Source organism: Mesitornis unicolor, unplaced genomic scaffold (assembly GCF_000695765.1).
Source record: "Mesitornis unicolor isolate BGI_N332 unplaced genomic scaffold, ASM69576v1 scaffold46838, whole genome shotgun sequence".
In the NCBI taxonomy this organism is placed as follows: Eukaryota; Metazoa; Chordata; class Aves; order Mesitornithiformes; family Mesitornithidae; genus Mesitornis; species Mesitornis unicolor.
The window spans coordinates 513-21,029 of record NW_010200680.1 but is presented as its reverse complement, the minus strand read 5'-3'; the positions used below and the strand labels follow the sequence as shown (position 1 = coordinate 21,029).

At 38.7% G+C, this 20,517-nt stretch overlaps 2 protein-coding genes across 2 annotated transcripts; one reads left to right on the top strand and one right to left on the bottom strand.

The window, feature by feature from the left end:
• Positions 1-1,168: 1,168 nt before the first annotated feature.
• NDUFAF1 (NADH dehydrogenase (ubiquinone) complex I, assembly factor 1) lies at positions 1,169-8,476 on the top strand. Its single transcript, XM_010189831.1, has 4 exons — positions 1,169-1,796; positions 4,324-4,509; positions 5,755-5,829; positions 8,234-8,476. The coding sequence occupies exons 1-4, from the start codon at positions 1,287-1,289 to the stop codon at positions 8,372-8,374; spliced, it is 912 nt and encodes a 303-aa protein (XP_010188133.1). The 5' UTR covers positions 1,169-1,286; the 3' UTR covers positions 8,375-8,476.
• A 1,576-nt stretch (positions 8,477-10,052) lies between these two features.
• Positions 10,053-19,790, bottom strand: NUSAP1 (nucleolar and spindle associated protein 1; the record flags this gene model as incomplete). The annotated part of the gene is made up of 10 exons (XM_010189833.1): positions 10,053-10,140; positions 10,594-10,705; positions 11,261-11,371; positions 12,386-12,558; positions 14,788-14,975; positions 15,938-16,050; positions 16,791-16,880; positions 17,482-17,656; positions 18,726-18,911; positions 19,725-19,790. Coding segments are annotated over 10 exons (1,302 nt in total), but the record flags the coding sequence as incomplete, so codon positions are not given.
• Between the last annotated feature and the right edge of the window lie 727 nt (positions 19,791-20,517).

Here is a 20,517-nt window from a genome sequence, read left to right as displayed (position 1 = left end):
CGCGTCCCGGCCTCGCCTCTGCCCTCTGGGCTTGGGGAAGGCGGGCAGGAGCCGGGCCCAGTGCCCAGGCTGTGGGGGTGCGGTGCGGCGCGGTGCAAGCGGGGCCCTCACTGGAGGCTGAGGTTTTGTAACCGCTGGGCGGTAAATCGGGGCTGGCCTTAGATCGGCGTACTGGTGGAACGTTGCGTTGGGATAGACATCGGGCAAAAGTTACATTTATTAAAATTTCCCGTTTTGACTGCAGGCTGCAGCTTTTTGTGTCTTCCTGCTGGTTGAGTGTGGGTTTGGGGCAGGCTTGCAGGCAGGGCTCAGAGGTGGCCCGGGTCACTGTTCAGGGTCTTGCCACTTTCATAGTGTGTCCCCTCACCTCAGTCCCAAGGGCACGGTCACCCTGCTCACGGGTTTTGTTTTTTAGGACCTTTCTTCCTATCTTGTTGAGCGTGCAACAAAGAAAATGTGTCTTGCGTCGATGTGGTTTTAGTCCACGGTGCCTAACTTAATTGGAGTATAAGGATAATAATAATTAATTTTATTGTGTGTAAAGGAAGGTATGTGGCATATAGAGAAGAAACTGGTGCTCACCACAAGTGATTTTGCAGTGTTGGTTAATACGTGACATGTTACTGCCTGCTTAGACACGTTGTGTTGGGGTAATGGACCACAATGGGATGGAGAGTAAGTGCTGTCGCTGTTTAAAGATGCGGGCTGGTTTCCTGATAAGGTCTCATGCTGTGTAAAGCAAGCTTCTGTATGCCAGCTCACCTTGCAGGGGAAAGAGGGAAAGAAGACATTTGAAACACGGAAAACATGAAAAAGGAAAGAACTGTCCCACCGATGCTCCATGGGAGTTTGTAACTGAGAATTATGTAGGGCTTCCAAGCCCACAGCTTTTGTGGGTGAAGGAGACAGGGGAAAGTCTAATTTTACATACAAAATTTCTTAGAGAGATTGAATAAGCCAAATGGTCTTATTTACATGAGTATTTCACATCACAGCCAGGTGGAACACATAGGATGGAAATCATTAAGTGAGCTAGAAGTTTGAAGTATAATACCTGATGTTATTTTTTTTAAATGGCTTAGACTTCTACTTAGTGTCTTTTTTCAAAATTAAACACTTTTACAAGCATCCTATATGTAATTTTTTTATCTTTTCTCTTTTTCATTAAAGGTGGAAGTAAACTACGGTAGCTAAAGTAAGGCAGCTCTGGGTACTAATTTTGTTGTTAAATTAACTTCAAACCCGTTAATTACCTTACTGGAAGTGAATTCCTGAAGTTTACCAATATGGCTCTGACTATTACGTTGCTGAACAGTGCTTGCTTATGTGGCAGATGCTGCAAGCACAAGGTTTTGCACCCTTTACTAGGACCTCTCCTCAGCAATTCCACATCCAAATTGTATAGCAGCTACAGGAGGCCAGGGTCACAGCCTGAGAAAAAACCATCTTGGCAAAATATCAATTTCAGTTTTAAGAAGATCATTGATGTCCTAAAGACTCAGCTAAGCATGCTGAAGAAGGAGACCAAAGATCACTTAACAGGACCTGAAGGCCGTCCGTTCAGTCAGTACCTGCTGGAACAGACAAGGGTGGTGTGGGAGTTTCGGAGCCAAGAAGACTTAAATAAATGGGTTATTTCCTCTGATGTAGAGATTGGAGGGAAAAGTGAAGTTTACCTCAAATTGGGTAGGAATGACCAGGCTGCTCTGCTCTATGGAACCCTCAATACAGAAGTACCTCGTGATGGGGAGACAAAATACAGTGGATATTGTAGTATGAGAGCCAAACCACTAGTGGTAAGTACAGCTTCATGTTTGCACAGCTTCTGTTATTTAATTGGAGAGCATTTTTGTGCAGTCCTAGTGAAATTTATCACTTCCAAGAGTGTTAGATATTCCTTCATGGATGTAATTGCTGCTGTATCTGTTGACCTGGAAGGAACTTAAACTTTTAATTGGATTTTGTTTTCCTTTCTTAGAAGAGGAATGTTACATGTTTGATCATTTACTTGTGTACAATAGGGCATCCACTCATTAAGAGAGCTCTGTTTGCAGATGCCTTGCAAATGAAAGATCTGTAGTGAACTTTAATATCCCAAACTGATAGGATTAAAATAGAAGTCTCTGTAAATTTGAAGTTAAATGAATCTGTCATAAGGACAAATTTTCTGGGCTTTAGCTTGACCTATTCATCAAACTTGGTTTAAGTGAATGAGCTCATCTTTTTTCCTCCACAGGAACAGAAAATAATGCTTTGAATTGTGGTTTTTAAAGGTCTGACTGCTACTGTACATCAGAAAAACCGAGACAGAAATCTTTGATAGCTCAGAATTGAGCCAAATAGAACCAGAAATGGATGTGCTTGTTATAGATACTGCCCATTTTATTCCTTATTTTTAAGAACCTTTAAAAGCAAAGGAACATTTTGATTCTGTGTATAAAATGCTTACGTTTTTATTTTTTTCTATTGTTTGTGACTTGGCACAAGTACACCGATAAAATCTGTTCTGAGCCAGAAACTTGGAGAGCGGAGAATATGAGCGAGCAAAATCAATGGGCAAATGTGGTTAAAATGGTGACACTGGGTCAGGGGAATGGTGTGGCAAGTTGAATCTTACCCAAGTGAAGTTCCCAGGACTGCTGCTGGCTTGTGCAAATGCGACTCAGACTTTCACCTCCTGGTTCAGAAGTAATGGGGTGTATCCGTCTCTTTCAGAATGCAGTTTGAAATCAGAGGGTGAAAACATAAATACAAAGGCTCTTCATTATTTAAGTAAAAAGGCTCAAAACTGGATAAACCATAAAATTAAGTAGCCACAACCCTTGTATTAATGTATTTATGATTTCCTCATCCTGTTGCGTATAAGATGAGTTGGTAGAAGGACGGTTGATAGGTAACCATAGTAGTGCTGTAAAATAAAGGGGAAACCTGAGGTTTTGGTGCTAATTTTGACTTGATTTAAGCAATTCTGGCCAAGAATAGCTCTGGTGCTGGCCCCACATCACTGCAAGTGACCTCAGTGTAATTCTCTGAAGACTTTTGGTTCTGCCTATGTGCAAATTGCAACACCAGGACTTTTAAGATCTTTGGAAAAAATTGTGGTTGACAATTAAGCACATGCTTGCAATCCATATTATTATGCACAGGTAATCACAAAAAGTGTTGGAAAATGTGTCGTGGTTTAGGGCTGGGCGCTCTCTATTAATCCCTCTCCCATCCCCAGAAGGGAAGAGAAAAGAGAATAAGGGAGAGAGACTTTACGGGTTGGAAAATAAAGCTAACAGGTTTTATAAAACAATAATACTGATACTACAGAGTATTAATGTAAATAGGAAAATAATGAAATATATACAGATATGTACAAATATATATACAAAACCGATATAAAATCCTCCTCCCACACTCCCCCAGTGATGAATACGTTACCAGAGGCTCTGCAGAGCAGGGCACTGGAAAAGTCTCAGTCCAGACTCAGCAGCAGTGGGACCTGATGCAGGAACACACGAATCAGGATCAGAGGCAGACGAACCAGTAGGGTTCTGCTCAGACCTCGGCCATTGCAGGATCAACACGGACGGAAGGGTCCGAGATGGAAGGGTCAAGACCCTCGTGGTCCCTTGGCTTTATACGAAGTGTGACCTATGTGGGATGGAATACCTTGTTGGTCAGGTTTGGGTCTGCTTCCCCCACATGGGCACAGGCACAGCACCCGTGGTGAGACAACTGACCTTGAGCTTATCAGTTCACACTGTCTGGGAAAAAACATCCTGCTTGTTTTCAGCAAGTTCAGCCACTTAAAAGAGACTGAGCTGAAAAGTAAAGTCACTAAATAGAAAATCAGTTCTATTTAGCTGAAACCAGGAGAAAATGTTAAATGCTTCCAGTGCTTATGTCTGTCATCAATAAGGGAAGTTTTCACAGGGGATAAATTATCCCACTTCTTCAATTTCTTGTAATCACTTCTGAATAATCTAGTACTGGCCACAGAGTATTAAACTTAATGAACTACTGATCCATCACTGTAGGGTTTGTGTACTTGCCTGGTAGGGAATTTTCTAATAGTTACAAGATTGGGGTTTATAATTAAAACAGAGTCCTCAGAGCAGTGATACTGCAATTTGTGGGCTCTAATACGGTGCTGAAGGGAATTTAGTGAGATCAGCAGCTAGTATGATTGGACAGTAACCCAGGTTTCACTGTATCGCAGTAGATATTAATTGACGTAACAATGAGGGCAGCGATCAAAGCAATAGTGCTCTGTTCTTCGTAATGGAAATTTCCCTTTATTAAGGAGGAATAATTATATTTATTAATAATTTGTAGGGATCTTTTGCTAGGAAGAAGTATTATGACTGGTCGAACTTCAACAGTCTGTATTTACGTGTCCGTGGCGACGGCAGGCCTTGGATGGTAAACATTTATACAGACCCTTACTTCTCTCATCAAAAGGATGACCTCTACAACTACTTCATGTTCACCCGTGGAGGCCCATACTGGGAGGAAATAAAGGTGATCTAATGAATATTTCAAACTAAAGAGATTGTCTTGAGGTCCTGGCCAGAGCTCTGGGGAAGGGGAATTTTTTCACCAGTCACAGTTTGTTGCTATTGCTGTCCATTCAGCGTTGTTTCTGCTGTGCATCCTCATACAGGCTTGTGCCCTTGGCTTGGGAGTTCCCAAAACTGTCACTCACTGGGTTGTGGGAGGGCACGCTGTGTCAATTGCATTAACAATTTGATCCACCACGCGTTCACCTAAATGTCTGCTGTTGGCTGCTGCTGGAGTCATGGAATAGATAGAGCAACTGAGGCATAGCAGGTACTGCCAGGAATGTTCTCTGTGATGACCATTTTGCCTGTAATGCCAGTGGATGTAGGTTGGTGTAGGATCTGTACCCTGCGACAGGTTTTGCTTAGACAGAGAGTCAAAGGTGTGGTTTGTCATTTATGGCCTTTGCATCTGTGACCCAAAATAATAATTTTTAAGAAGTAGGAATTTTGGCTCTTTTCTGATGAAACACAGGGAACTTTAGTAATTTGCTGATGACAACATTAAACATCCTTACGATCCTTGTCCATCCTTATGAATTGGCGTTCGGTGCTTCACAGCGCTGTTGTCCAGTCATCTGAGGACAGCCCATTCTTTCAATGATGAGGAGTCAGGAGGATGAAAATCATTGTGTTGTTGCTGGCTTGCATGTTTTCTTCTCACCCACACCAGCCAACCCTCCTGTTTCCTATCTCTTGCCACAGCCCGTCCTCTTTCCTGCTCCTGCTGCATTCAGAGTAATTTTTACATTATTCTGAACTTCTTTGCTGGAGTACTGATGTCTCAGTATGAAGTTTGCACTATGAAACACACAGTTTGGGTACAGACGAGCTGTCAGCATACATGCATGCTAGACTTCTCATTAATTTCGATTTGATATTGACACGTGATTGGAAAGCAATATTCTTGATGTGAACAGCCACCTTCTGTGCTGCAGCCTCTTGCTGTGTCCTAACAGGGTGACAGTCCTATGTGACAGCTACAAACAGCCACCGCAGAACAGTGTGGGGCTGGAGCTGGCTGCAAAGGGTTAATGAAAGGGTTCATGTGGACCACTTCTTCGTGGCAGTTCTGTGTACCTGACTAGTGCTGGTACCACATGTAGCAGAGTATTATTTCATTTACTAAGGCAGGCTTTTGTTTTATTAAGTGTTTATTCTATGTACTGGCGATACTAAATTCTGGTTTGGTTTGGTTTTCTGTCAGATTCCATTCTCCAAATTCTTTCTCTCCAGTCGGGGAAGAGTCCAGGATAACCAGCATCCTGTCTGGTTAGACAAGGCAAGTGTTCTATAGGCTTTTTCTCTCTGCAATTTTCTTTACGATTATACTGTCCTGGTATAGATAACTTACAAATCCTTTCATGTCTGTGAATTTGAAACTGAAGGGCCTCTTCTTGGTATAAGGTATTTATTGTGTGCTTGCTTTTGCATTTTAATTATCCTACTTTGTGTTAGCAGTGGCAGTCTACTTCAAAGACGCTCCAAAAACATTTTAAGAGATATATATAACAAGGAAACAACTCGCATCTTGGCTTTTCAAGAAAAAACCCAAACCCCAAAACAAACAAGCAAAACCACACAGAACTTTTTGAGAAGTGATCAAAGTGAACAATAAATCTGAAATGCAGGTTGGCACAGTACTGCCACTTCCTGTCAGAAGACTGTAAGGGATATCATCTAATGAGACTTTATTGATGACCTTGATGGTGAGCAGTAAACTGATGTATTTATAGGCTCCTTTTTAGGGCTTTTTTCAGTCTTTCTAGTCTCAGTATTAAATGAGTGTGTTGAGTATTTTTTTTCATTTCTGCAAATAGTTAAAGTAATTCACCGATTCATGGTGAGAGACATGAAGAAACTGTTTCTGTATTTTTTTCCCCCCTTTCAGATTTCAGTGACTTGAAAAACAAACATCCCCTCAACAAAAGAAACTCCTACAAGAAAAACCAACCTCAGACCCTCCTGTATTTAACTGAGGGCAGCTTAATACCCAGTGACTACTAAAAGGAAAACAATGTCAGCAATATATCTGGGGAGGAAATAAATGGCCTATTACTTGAATTTCTGTTAGTCACTTGGAATGTTGCCTTCAGTTCCTAATTGCCTTAATTAAAACAAACAAAAATATTTGAGGGCAATTCAGTGATCAGCAGCACGAGGGCAATCTGTTTCAAGGCAGAATAAATTTAGGCTGTAGGAAGCAAGTATGAGAAATATGAAGAAGGTGGACTAACTACAAGGAAAAAATATATCATGGAAGAGAGTTATTCTAAAATGCCCATGTTTAAATTGAGACACTAAAGAATTTATCAGGGTTTAGAATATAGAATCCTTCGCAGTGGTTAATGACAACAAAGTTGCATACAGGGTGTTTAAAAATATTTCCAAGTTAAAAGGACAAAACAGTATTTGATCTCAGCACCCCCCACTTAATTTCATTTATTGTTATAGTACGCTTAGCATTTCGCAATAAAAACTATGTACTTGCATATCATATGAAGTATAATTTTACAGATGTATTTTAAAGAAACCTAAAGATAGGGGAAGGGGTGTGAAGGCAATTAAAGAAATCTTGATAAAATGTCCTGGCCCCTCATGGTACTACTATATGTTTTCCCAGGAGAGAGGAAAGGTGGTGTTAAATGGGATGAAAGAAGCAGGAAATAGCCAGTGTGTCTAGGGCTTGGAAAGGAATGGATTCTTCAGAGCAGAGTTCAGGTGAATCCTACAGTCATCTGTAACAACATGGACCAGAAAGGTGAAGCTTTAAAAACTCTCCAGGCTCTGCAAGCCAAGGGGCTGATTGTAGATCTTGCTTCTAGGGCAGAGACAGCATTTAAAACATTAGGATTATCTGAGAGTCAGAAACAGCTTTGTTCTGTTATTTATTTAGCAGACATTTGCAATATATATTTAGCCTCAGCCTACACTTAGGGGCAGCTAGAGTTTGGTAGGTGGTGTGCCACTGGTGAGCCAGCTTGTTTGAGAACTGCTGGCACTGGAGTCGCTGAAAGGTGGCTGGTGCCATGTAAGAACTGAGAGTTTTCAGGCAAGCTATGAGCTTATAGGAAGCATTCCTGAGCTACACACACTTTTATGCAGTTTTTTAGGTTTTTTTTAAATATTTTTTTAAAATTGGAATAGTGGTGAGGAGAACATCAGCTGAAAGGAGTGAGGAATGTTCTTAGATATAATAACATTATTCTAATTGGGAAACAATGGCTAAGAACCTTGCCTTAACATAAAACTCAGTAACAAAGTTTCATGCATTTTAAAATGTCCGGTTTGGCGTATTTTAACGCTATACTTGATGTGGAATGAAAGTTCCCTTCCATCCTTAATTACATTGTTTGTGTTTCCTGCTCCCAAAATGATTGTAAGACTATGAAAATGCATTTGTCCACCCAATCATGATGAAACTGGCACTGCACAAACACTGAAGGGTAGGAATTGCAGTGTTGCTTGAGGCTCCTGCCACTTCTGTTGAAGGTTTCAACACAGCAGTAGAAAAGCAAAGGTGAAGCAGTTTCCCATGGGGGTCTATATTGAACATGTGGTAGTGAACAAATACCAGTTTAAAGTAAATGGCCATGAATTGCTTGTAAAATATGGAAGCGGTAGATACAGTTGTGTTTGATTACAACATTATAAATACTGTTCTAACTTATGTATCTTTTAATTAGATTAGTGCCCTTGGATTCACCATTGGAGATAAAGTAGATGGTCCGTTCCAGCTGGAGATTGATTTTATTGGTCTGCTAAACGATAGAGCTCATACAGAAGAATTTGCCTATGAAATGTATGACAAGAATACACCAGTCTAAGTTGGGCTGGTGTCCTCTGGGACATTCCTGAGATGCTTGGTTCATTTTTATAAAACACTTCTTAACATATGGCTTGTAACAACTTGAAGATTCTATGTAAACATTGAAGAGATAAGCACGTGAAGTGTTGACTACTTATCTGGCCAGAGTGACACTGCTGGCATCTCTGGGCTGCCAAATAGAGAATTCTGGAAAGACTGCATGTACATGGACTGAAACATAGCTTGAAGAGAGCTGTGATGTGTTCTTACAAAATAGTAACTGTTAACTGGGTAAGTTTTGGCTTCTCTCCTGACCTCTGCAGAAATAAAACTATTTCATGAGCTTGTTGTAGTTATTTTTTGTGCAGCAGTGTTATTTTCTACATTGTATTGTTCATCGGTAGTTGTAGAACACTCATACCCGCTAGTTTTAAACTGATGAAGTATGACAAAAATTAATACCCTGAGGAACAGTGCTTTAGTGTGTCTCAGCTGCTGAAATGTACAATGTGCAGCACCAGAAGTGGAAAAGGCAGAAGTATTTCAACCTTTAGCTTTGGCTCTTCTGAATAACTAAGAAAAGAAAAAGCTGCCAGTGCCGAGATTGAAACAGTAGCTATGCAGTGGGCTTGACCTTTCATTTAGAGGTGTTGACCATCGTCCCAGTGTTACAGAGCGGAGGTTGTTGAACAGAAGTAATGTGTCAAGGGTGGGCAGAGGGTAAACCCCCAGCACTGTCTGCTCCCTGAAGAGGCCCAGCTCAGCTTGCTTAGCACCAAGGGCAAGTCAGAGCATTCTTTTCTGATGTGTGCAATTAGCTCAACTCAGCTGTGTTATAAGAAGTCACAGCCTCAGGTAGTGGCACAGAAGCTCAATACCTCAATCCTGTAATTTGAGAAACACCTTAAAGAACAAGTGGTGAATGGTTTCCTTTCAGCTGTCACAAACTTAGTCTAATCAAAGCCCTGACCTCCTCTGCAGTACCCTTATTTAAGTATGCTTTACAAACATTAAATGTACCTGTATTTCATATGGAAGAGGCCACAGTAAAGCAAGCTGAAGCAGTGTACCTTTTCCTCTTGCACAGAATTAAATAGCTTAAGAGGAAAAGAGGAGTGATGGTTACCGTTTCTAAAGATACCAGAACACATGTACATTCATAAAGTGGTAGGCAGACTGGTCAGTAAGGAAGACTCTTCACGAAAAGAGACAGTGAGTAGTAAATATGAGTGTGAACAAAACTAGTGCTACACAAAGGAGGTAGGTGCACATAAAACATTAGATCATACAACCGGTGATAAACTATTTACAAAGTATTTATTTTCTCCCATTAAGTTTAAAAAAATATTGCATATTCTTGACATTTCAGCATGTAGATAATGGGACACTAAATTCACTGAAACAACTATTTGCTCAAAATTCTACCTGAGATTATAACTACTAAATTAACTTATAATTTATAATATATATAATTTGGATAAAAAATCCAAACAACTTTTCTATGTATATTTAAAAAGTAACAATAACAACAGTTTTAAATAAGGTACCGTAACTTCTTAAAGCATCATAAAACTGAACAGCAGAAGAATTTTGTTAACTTACACTAACTAATAGCAACCTGAGCAATACACAGACAACACAAGTCTTTACATGGCAAGAACAGTATTTACAGTGATTTCTCGTATTTCTTATTCCTTTTAACCTATGGATATTCCTCTATGGTTTCCAGAAATCCGAGTTTTGTTTTTTTTCCTCTCGTCCTCATGTTTCTCACGCCTTTCATCCCTGGAGGGCAAGAAGAAACAAGACCATATCAAGTTATATTAAAGGTAGAGACACAAACAAGCAAAGGAGTATGAACCTATTTAACCAGTACGCTGCATTTGCCATGGGCAAACAGCTGTTTTGGTCTGAATCCAGACTTCCAGGAAAAAGACTTGTGCTTAGAAGTACAGGTCTAACATTCAAGGTAACAACACGTCAATAGTCACAGCTTCTTCCAAGGTTCAGATAAATCTCCAAATGCTAGAATCGCTAGCTTTCACAGAATAAAAGGCTATTTGGATTCAGAGCTGTCCTCTTTGTTGGCTTTTCTCATACTAGACACACTACTGGAGACAACAATTACATCAATATACGTATTCTTTACAGAACTGCATGTTTAAATCCTGAAAAGACAGATGAGCCGTCACATTACTTGAAATAACACTATTTATAAAAAGCTAATGGGCTACTAACCTTGTCTGGAGATGTGGCTGTTTGTAATCTTTCATATGTGAAGAGACCTTGCTGCCAGCAGACTTTTTTGGGACAGTATTTTCTTTAAGTTCTCCCCAAGGTTTCAGTCGTCCTACAGTTAAGGGGCAAAAAGAGTGACAATTAATAGTTTAGTAATCATGTGCTTAACATATCTGGAGTTTTATACTAGCAAGCCTCTTTTCTTCGCTAGTTGACTTTAAGATGAAACACCTCTCAGCTGTTACCAGTTTCACCAGTCCATTGCCTACAGGTAGTTTTTCTGTAAGTAGCAACAGGTGACTACTTACGACCACACATAGTTCAGCTTGTCACACAATAGTGCACTTAAAAAAATAAAATAGACACAAGCCTCATTTGGTAAAGGAATCTCTCATATTTCATGTACATTTATCTATTCAGTGGAATACGAGGATATTTATTTTTATACTCATGACGATTCTGGTCAAACACTGATTCTTCAGTAGGGAGGTTCTTAAAGCATATATTAAGTAGAAATATAACATCAGTCCACAGACTGTGTGGGAATCCAGAGAGGAAGGGAAAGGAACAGGAAAAGAGGCTGAAAACTTTGCTGTATCATGGTTTGCATCAATGACTTTATGAGCAGTTGAGTATGACCAATATAGACTGCACAGGATCACGGTACCTTTATGTGGCTGATACCGAAGTGGCCTCGACAGGCTTTCTTTGAGATCAAATGCCTTCTTTGTGCTTGTGGGTTCTGCAGAGTTAGCTGCAAACTTGAAGGGAGTGATAACTACAAAAGGAATTGAGATATGACACAATTACAATAGCAAGGACATCCCCGTACACAGCAAGTTGGAAGGTGCCTGTGAAGACCAGCACGCTACTATCAAGACTAAAGAGCCATTAAATGCTACTGTCTGCTACCGCTAAAGAGAGAATTGCACAAATACAGCACACTTGAAATAGGGAGCTTTCAGGTCTGGAGAGAGCAAGAGTTGTAGAGAATTAGCCCTTTTGCTCTGATTATGCTACATAATAGCAGGTATAGCTCCATGTATTTTTCTAATCCTGCAAAGCAAATTATGTTTCGTAGTTTCTGGGCTTATTTGGAACCAAGTGGATTTTCACATTAAGAAAAAAAGCAGCATTATCCCAGAACACACCAGCTCTGATCAGCAGTGGAACTTTTTTTCCCCCTAAAAGAAAAAAAATCCGTATTTTCATACAAGGCAGGCAACTCTGGGTCCTTGACCTGTGCTAATGTACCCGTGGATGCTAGGGTATCAGCTGTTGGATAGCTGTGCTCATGCAGAGGTTTAGTAATCAGAAGACTTCTGCTCTTTTAGTTCCTGGGTTAACCAGGGTTGCTGAGGCAGATAATAAACAGGTTGGCCTAAAACACAGCTAAAAGCCTGGTGCATGCCAACCCCACAAGGAGAATGAAACCTCTGAGAAGGCATCAATCAGGAACTGCTCTCCCTGTAGACAGGATCTCCCCGTACTTGTTATGCGAGTCTTTTGCTACGTAGTCCCTTAAAGGTCTAGAATGATTTCTATACCCTACATCCTGTATTGGGCTTTTCTCTAGGTAGCTAGGTACCACATGTTTAAAGTCTTACCACATAACCATTTTAGTCAAAACACTGGAAACCAAAAGAAACAAAGGAACTACTGCAGTTTCTAAAGAATCAGTCAAATTAAAACCTGCGTCTACATGACATTAGAATATAAAAGCGTATAGAATAATTCAATAAGACAAAAAAGTCTTGATCTGAAACAGCCAAATATTTAGCATCCACTTTACCCCTTGATGCAGTCGTATCATTATTTTTTGCATTTCTTTTGCTGTTCTTCTGACTTATTATTTTGCTGCTCTTCTGTCTCTCACGTGTGCAGATCTCAAAGTATGGAGACAATCTAGATGGAGTTTTGGTAAGAGAGCGTTTATGCTCATTCTCTTTTGTGGCTTCTGACAACCTAAAAATTATTAGAAACATGAAGACAAAATTAGTCATCTACAAGGAATATAAGCAATGTGGCTGAATACAGAGGGTTCTGTGTTCTACCTTTCTCACAAGTAGAACATTTTACTGTGTATCGTATGGTCACAGCTTATGCATGTGCTGCACTAAAAACACCTTTGCTGGCAGTTTTCAAGTTATAAGCCATCATCAATAGCAGTAAGCAATATAAGGAATTAGAAAGAACTGGCTTGCTTGTTGTTTTGGAGAGCAAATATATTTATGTGTGCAATAACCTAGTAGCTTTCTTCACCAACAGATATGACTTACTTTAGATTTGGATTCTGTAGTAAGACATTATGAACAAAAATGTTGCTGATTTGAAAATTGAAATTAATAAAAACTAAAAGAAAAATAACTAGCACAATTCTAGAACTCAAAAATCTACAAGTGGAAGAAGCCAGAAATTTTATTCAAAACACAGAAGTTACCTGCGTACCAAGGCACACACACATGCACTATGTATGTGTGTATACACATTTTTAATGTGTGTATGTATACATATATATATACACACACACATACATACACACACACATATATACATATAAACATACAAAAGAAAATTCAAAAATCTTGAATGAAGTAATAGCCTTATCAAAAAGCTACCAAGAATAAGCTGAAAACCTTTAAGGTATGGAAAGACAGTAAGTAACTGTTGAAGAAAGCTGTGTTTTGAGGGCTAGTAAGTTTACAGATGAAGTGCAGCTTGCAAGATCCACATCAGCACATCTTTGGACAAATGAAAGCAAATTCTAAAAGTGTTATTTTTTGTTTACAAATTGCTAAGAATCAAGCAGGGCTGCAGTGGAGACAAAGATCATCCAACCAGAGGCAGAATGAATATTGTTTTCATTTGTTGTTATCTGTTGAAATTAAAGATAGCACGCTTGAAATAGGAACAAAGCCAGTAAGATCATAAGCTTGATTTTACAAGGGATCTGTAATCTTGACCTTTGAATAGCAGAACTGCATGCAAAAACTACCAGTCGTCTCATTATTTCTTAGTACTTGTCAATATTAGAAGTCACACGGACTTAATAATTGCAACTATACTTAACACACACACAGACACACCCCCACCCCCACACCCACACCCCTCCACCTTTCTTCAGGGACAGAAAAGTCCTGGCAGGTATACTAACCTTGGCATGCCAAAGTTGAGAAGTGAATGTTACCAGAAAAAATAGAAAGAAATTAACACAACTGTGACCCAAGAGTAACCAGCAGGGAAAAAAGCATAAGGGTAATATATAGAATGTCTAAATTTGAACTTTGGTCACTGTGGAAAGTTCAGTAAACTGAATAAAGTTGGAATTAGTACAATAGTTAGAAACCAACAAAGAAAGAGTAGAGACAAGAACTTTCACTGAAAAGAAAACTGGGCAAAAGGGCATTTGTCAATGCAGTACCGTACAGGCTGTCCTTTTGACTCCTTGTTCTAAAAGGTGTTTGTCCAAGACTTAAAAATTAGTAATAAGCTAATAAAATTTACCAATAAAAAAGTTCAGGATATATTAACATAAGAGAGAATTAGATTACTGTGTAGGAATAATGAAGTGAACGTGGTATTTTAAAAGGAAATGAGATTGGATTTAACAACATTTGAGTATGAGCCCATTCATTTAGCAATTTGTCACGACTTTCTGATGTCACCTTGGTTCCTTTAATCTAGAAACAATCTGCTTTAGTAGTCAATCACAAGATGAGACCCTGCTGTGACATGGAAGGGAGGAGTGCAGGAGGGGAAGGAAAAGAGTACCCAAAAAACCCCAAAAGATGAGTACATCGCAAGTTTCACATGGAATACTGCATGTGGTTCTGGTTAAGTTATCCCAGATATAAATTAACTCAGATATAACAGACTATTATGTTGCCTGACAAAAGGGAAAACCTGACACAGTAAGAGAAGAAAAGTCATTTGGCTTGGTTGGTTTAGCAACATGAGAGCTGAAAGAAAGGCAAGATTCCTCTGTCATCAGACATCAAAATGAAGAATCAAGATAGCAACACCACCGAAAGGCTTGAGCCAGCCATAAGCTAGACTGAAAGTTAGTAATCTGAATTAGTCTTCTGTGGCTGATGTTTGGAATAGAAATAGCGTAGTCACATCGCAGTCAGCATCAATTATCTCATGTGCATCGTACCAATTACCAAACTGGTAGTTTTGGTTTGCTCTTTTTACCTGGCATTCATTTTGGTTGTTGAAAGGACAGACGGATTAAATGAAGATTTCCCAGATAAAGCACTCCTTTTTGAAGCATTCAGAGAACTGCTTGGTGAGCGCTGGAGATTACTAGGAGTGCAGGTGCTGGAGAGTGTGCCTCTTCCTGGATTTGGGCTGAATAAAGATGTTTTGCCACTGGTTGGTTTCTAAGGAAAGGAAAATAAAGAGTTAGCACACTGCTAAAAATTTCAGAGAAGTAGTTAAGAGGAAAAGAAAATGTACAGTGAATCAGAAAAATACAGTCTCTTCCCCTATTTTTCCCCTTTAAAAGCATACTTTAAACATAAGTAGATTTATTATTATTACACTGTCCTGAAAACACATACCTTAGAATTGTTATTTGGAGTGCCTTTTTCTGATGCTCTTAACTGATCTGCCTTTTTGGTCAGAACCTGCCAAAAGTATTTGTCTTAAGTATGCACTGATACGCTGTACGCCATAGACAAGAGAAATGTAGCATTCAGGAGCTGCAGTGTTACTGATTTGATATGTCCACTGACATATTTATTCATAGACACATTACTGTACATTTTCTAAGGTCTGCCACACTCACAGTGGCCCTGTTAGCAGCTTTCACCCATGCAAGTGTGAAATACAAAACCTGAGAGCCGGGACCACTGAGAAAAACATACATTGCATGTATTTTAAAGGAGAGTCATAAGCAGCCATTGGGCAATGGTTCTTTGAGAGATAAAAGAAGAACTTAATATTTAATTCCCACTCTGAAAAATAACCCATCCTCTTCATGAAGTTCTGCAGCAATTCAAAGAGTTGTGAACAAAAGCTCCAGATGATCCTTTACAAAAGTAGTTGTGACAACTATTTTTACTCAAAACTGACAAGTTACTTATTGGTTCCTATAACTATTTGTAGCCATACACTGTTAATATCTATAGAAAAGCGTATATAACTATACAAGTTATATACAAATAACTGTATAGAACTAGTTATATAGGAATGCAGTAAATCTCACTGATCATAACGCTCCACTGTATGGACAACGTGATCAGCTGCTTGCTGCTCTAAAGACTCTACAAGACTTTTACAGAGAGACTCGGGAGATAAATGAATATAGGAACAATGGATACCTTCCCGTGTTATCACTTACCTTGACTTCACTAAGAGAATTGTTGCAGTTTTCAGTCATTTTCTTCTTCCTCTCGATGTAGTCATCAATAGATTCCATTTTCTTGAAGTAAGCCTCATGCAACTTTTTAAAGTCTAAGTAGTTCCAAAAATAGGAAGAATCACAAATGTGATAATGTCCTAAAGAAGTTTACTACTTAACAGAAGAATCTTGCAACACCTATAGTTATGGCTTCAGAAAAATACAACGTATTCCTCTAATTAAAGGCTGCGTTTACACAGGTAACCAAACAGTATGACAGGATCTGCTTCACCAGCTACATAGCCAGTCACCTGGTGCATGCTCTGGAGAATTAGAGGGACCTTTAGAGATCATCTAGTCCAAACCTCCAGTTCTGCAGTTAAAAAAAAAAAAAGGTTTTGAAGTAAAAAAAAAAAAAAGGGGGGGGGGGGCTCCCAAATTTTAAACAAATGAATGTATTTTATAAAGTGATGAAAATGAGCTCATATGTAGTAATACATCATAACAGTAGTGTTTATAAAGTGAAAACTAAAGAAGCAGGAGTAATAGCATGTCTTCCTGCTCTTTGTTGTTTTGAAAATCGTGAAGTAACTGCAAGTATTGTATCCAAAAGATAGCAAGGCGCTCAATAAACCAGTTTTCTAACATACGTGTGAGTCATTTACTACCATGAATTTACACATTAGAAGACAGACCTTAAAATGCAGCCTGTGGGGACTTTTTTTTTTGCTTGCTTTTTGAAGAAAGGGTGTTCTGTTCTTCAAGCAGAAATAGAAATCTGAGTTGTAAAAAACTTAAAGTCTAAGTCTCCCTTCACACACAGACAATAAATCTAGATGGTAGGTTATCTTACTTGGTGTAGTAACTTTCCCTCCTGTTGTCCCAGGCCTAGATGCATGGCCTACATATACAGGGATCTTTCCTTTTGCATGCTGAGCAGCACCTGGTACAGCAAGATTAGACAAAATTGTTAGAACTCCTAGAACTCCTTTTTAAAAGTATTTGTTCTAAAACACACCAGATCCCCTCAAAATGGGTTTAAGTTTTGAGAAATAAAAACATCAGCTGGAATAGACATCACAAGTCTCTCAGAAGCCTCTTAAATGGTATGGCAGTAACAGCATGACTTGACAAACTACAAGGCCAGCATGAATCTTACTGCCTCAATTTTTGTGCCACTTTTTAAAGGAGATAAGTAGCATCTCAGGGATATTCCAAAAGGCACAGATCCTAAATGAGTCGCAAGACTCAAACACACTCAGACTCTCAGGAACATCTTCACGAAAAACACCAGGTCCAGAATTCTGAAGTCAAAGCCAGCAGAATTTGTACACTGTAGAATTGGTGGAGTTGTGTTACAATTAGTTTAACAAAGAAGTACACAAACTCAAACAAGACAGATTTTTTTTTCTGGTAACCCCAAATAAGGTACTAATCACCAAACAGACCACCAAAAAAAAAAATCTTTGCCGCTACAATAAAATGAACAAAATGTGCATTTTAAATCATACACATTACTAAAATTACTTTAATTTTCCACTTACATTCATTTTTACTACTTTTAGTAGAAGTCTTCTCTGGTTGTTCTTTCTGATCAGCATCCATCCCTGGATTCTCAACAGCTCTTTTTTCAGTTTCTTGTTCATCATTATTTAATATCTTCTGTCTCTTTTCTTGCTTAGCTTGAGGCACTTTGTTTTCTTTCATTTCAGAATGCTCCTGCAGTTAAAACATACTTCATTTAAACAGTTTGTTCCAACTGGATATCAAGAAAGGCTGTTGCTTTGAGTAACAGTTAATCGGTGGAACAGGTTGACCAGAGAGGTTGTGTAGCCTCCATACTTACAGGTTTTCAGTATCAGATTGGATAAAGCCTTAAGCATTGTGGTCAAACCTCACAGTTGACCCTGCTTTGACTGGGAGGTTGAGCAAGAGACTTCAGGAAGTTCAACCTGAATTCACCTGTGAAGTACTTATCCTGTTATTTCACAAACAGATCTATATTAGAAAGATTTTTCCTGCACAGCTCTAACATTTTAGTATAAAACTGCCTTTATTGACAAAAGTTTATTACTTGCAAGTAAGGATAAATTCACTGGCTATGTAACTTTTTACTATTGTAGCTTTAGTTACTGTACAATTCTCTAACACTCATTTTCTCGTTTTCCTCCTCCAAATCAGTAAGCCTTTAACACAGTTCTTCATTCACTCCCTACTTGCATGTAATTCTAGAGAAAAGTTATTCTACCTCATCTCACTTTGAAACTTCCCCTCCTTCAGTCATGCAACCCATGAACAAAGAACCCACAGAGAAGAGCAGGAATTAAAAATTTGTGAGGTTTAGGCAATCATCAAAATTCTGTTAATCTTTTCTATATGAAGATAGCAAAACCAGCATTACTTCAGATAAATTCTGAAACTAGACTAACATTCACAATGCTATGATAATCTAGTGAAAGCAGTCTTGTGTTCAGATAATGTTTGGAATTGTTTAACTCTTAGAGGAATTTAATGTATTTCCTTGAAGTAACAACTAACAAGTAATCACTGTTTATTATAGAATAGCACATACTTGAGATAGATAAAAATCAGTGCTATGGACTGCAGAAGACCAGTACCAGAATGTTTGCAGATTAAATTCTTATATACGCACACACATACATATGTAGGTGTAAAAATGTACACCACCTGCTAAATAGCAGTAGAAAAAAATCAAATGTGTTTAAGTTATGCTTAGGGGAAGTGAAGTTATGCCAGCACGCAAAAGCACACAAGCAATGCAAATCACCTGTTTCTCATCAGAAAGCTCTGTATTTTCTTCACTGGTAATTTCCTCATTGAAGCTCCTCCTTTTTCTGTTTTTCTTTCCTTTACCATGTCTTTTTGTAATAAAAGATGTCGAAGCAGGCATGATTTCCTCCTGATTGCTCAGTTCATCCAATTGAATGGAAGCAGATGCACTTTTTTCAGAGTCCTGTAGCAGAAAAATACTATAATGTGGAACATATCTGACACAAACATAAATTAGGTACTCCAAAGAGACACTTTTAATTTTATTATTGGAAAAAGTATTTCACACATTTAGTAGCACAGTCATCAAAAAATTGGCAATATCTAAATTTCCCTAAACATCAAAGCTCATTGTTTGAATAAAAGAAAAAGATTTTTTTAAAAAAGAAACCCTACAGTTGTTCTGTTGCATAGCATTTTAATAAGACTATTAAAGCCCTCATGCTTTATGTTTGATATCTGATCTGCACGACACTGCGACCCTCCCAGATTTAGATGCTGCTGTGGAATACTCTCCACAGTTGTGTCATTTTCATTGTAGTGTCAGCATAATGAAATTGCAGTAAGTGCACAGTGTTTTCCGATGAGTATCTAGTCCCTTTCATCTAGGCATGCAAAATAAACAGAGTATTCTTATATTTGGTACTGACTAATGTCAGGAGCTAAACAGGCAAGAATTCAGATCTGTTCAACACAAGTTAAATTAAATGCTAGTGTTTACAGAAAATAATTTTGTACTGATGCTGAAAAATACATCATTAATTTCAGCAGCTGAAAGGAAGTCAGCTTCAGGTCATACAGGAGGCCACAAAGGTAATATTGGCACATACGTTTCTATCAGTACGTGAGTGCATTAAATTAAAGGCGTTATTAAAAAAAATATAGTTTATTACAGTTCACATCATAGTAAAAACCAACCTCCACTGTATGCCCTACTCTACTAGTTATGAAATTAGATCTGTCTCTCAAAAAGAATGACTGATTCATCATATATTACCATATTTTCGTTTCCTTCTTTTGTTCTGTTCAAGTATTGTTTCAGAGCTTTCAACAATTTGTCTGCCTGGAGAGAAATAAAAACAACAAATGAACCAAATCTTGCATTGAGTCATCAAACAAAAACCTGGGTAAACCCCAATAGCGTCCTATAAATTGATCCAACAAACAGAGCATTTCCCGAATCCAATGGAACAAGGCACGCCTAGTGCTTCATTCAAGTCAGACAAATTAGGGAAAGGGCTTAAGACCACAGAGAAACATGTAGCTTGTTCTCTACAGAGGCACAAAGACAAGTTTTTCTGAGCAGGTTTCTTCCAGTCTGTCTGTTTTCCAGAAAGTTTAATTGTTCAAGGATGAATGAGACTGACTGTTTTTAGCAGCACCACCCAGCTGAGCATGAGCTAAAATTTTATCAAATTTTTGCAATAACTTCTGTCTTGCCCATACTACATGAAAAGCATTCTTCTCATCCCTTGCACGTATTCAACAGTAATAGCAATCAAATAACAGCATTACATCACTGACCTTTTAGGCTATGAAAGGCTCCTAAATACTTAACTGGAAAGGGTAGCATAAAATTAAATCCGGATTGAAAGTTTAAGAACAAATTAACCTAGAACTAAAACCTCAAGCAGAAGTATTAGTCCTGTCAGGACAATGAGCTCCTGATTGTCACTTAAGTCATGAATCCTCTTTCTTTTAAGGCTTTATGCCTTCTCCCACAGGTAGTGCAGCTGCCTGACTGCCACTGAGCCTTTTAACGGCCACAGCCTGGAGCGCGGCAGGTAACG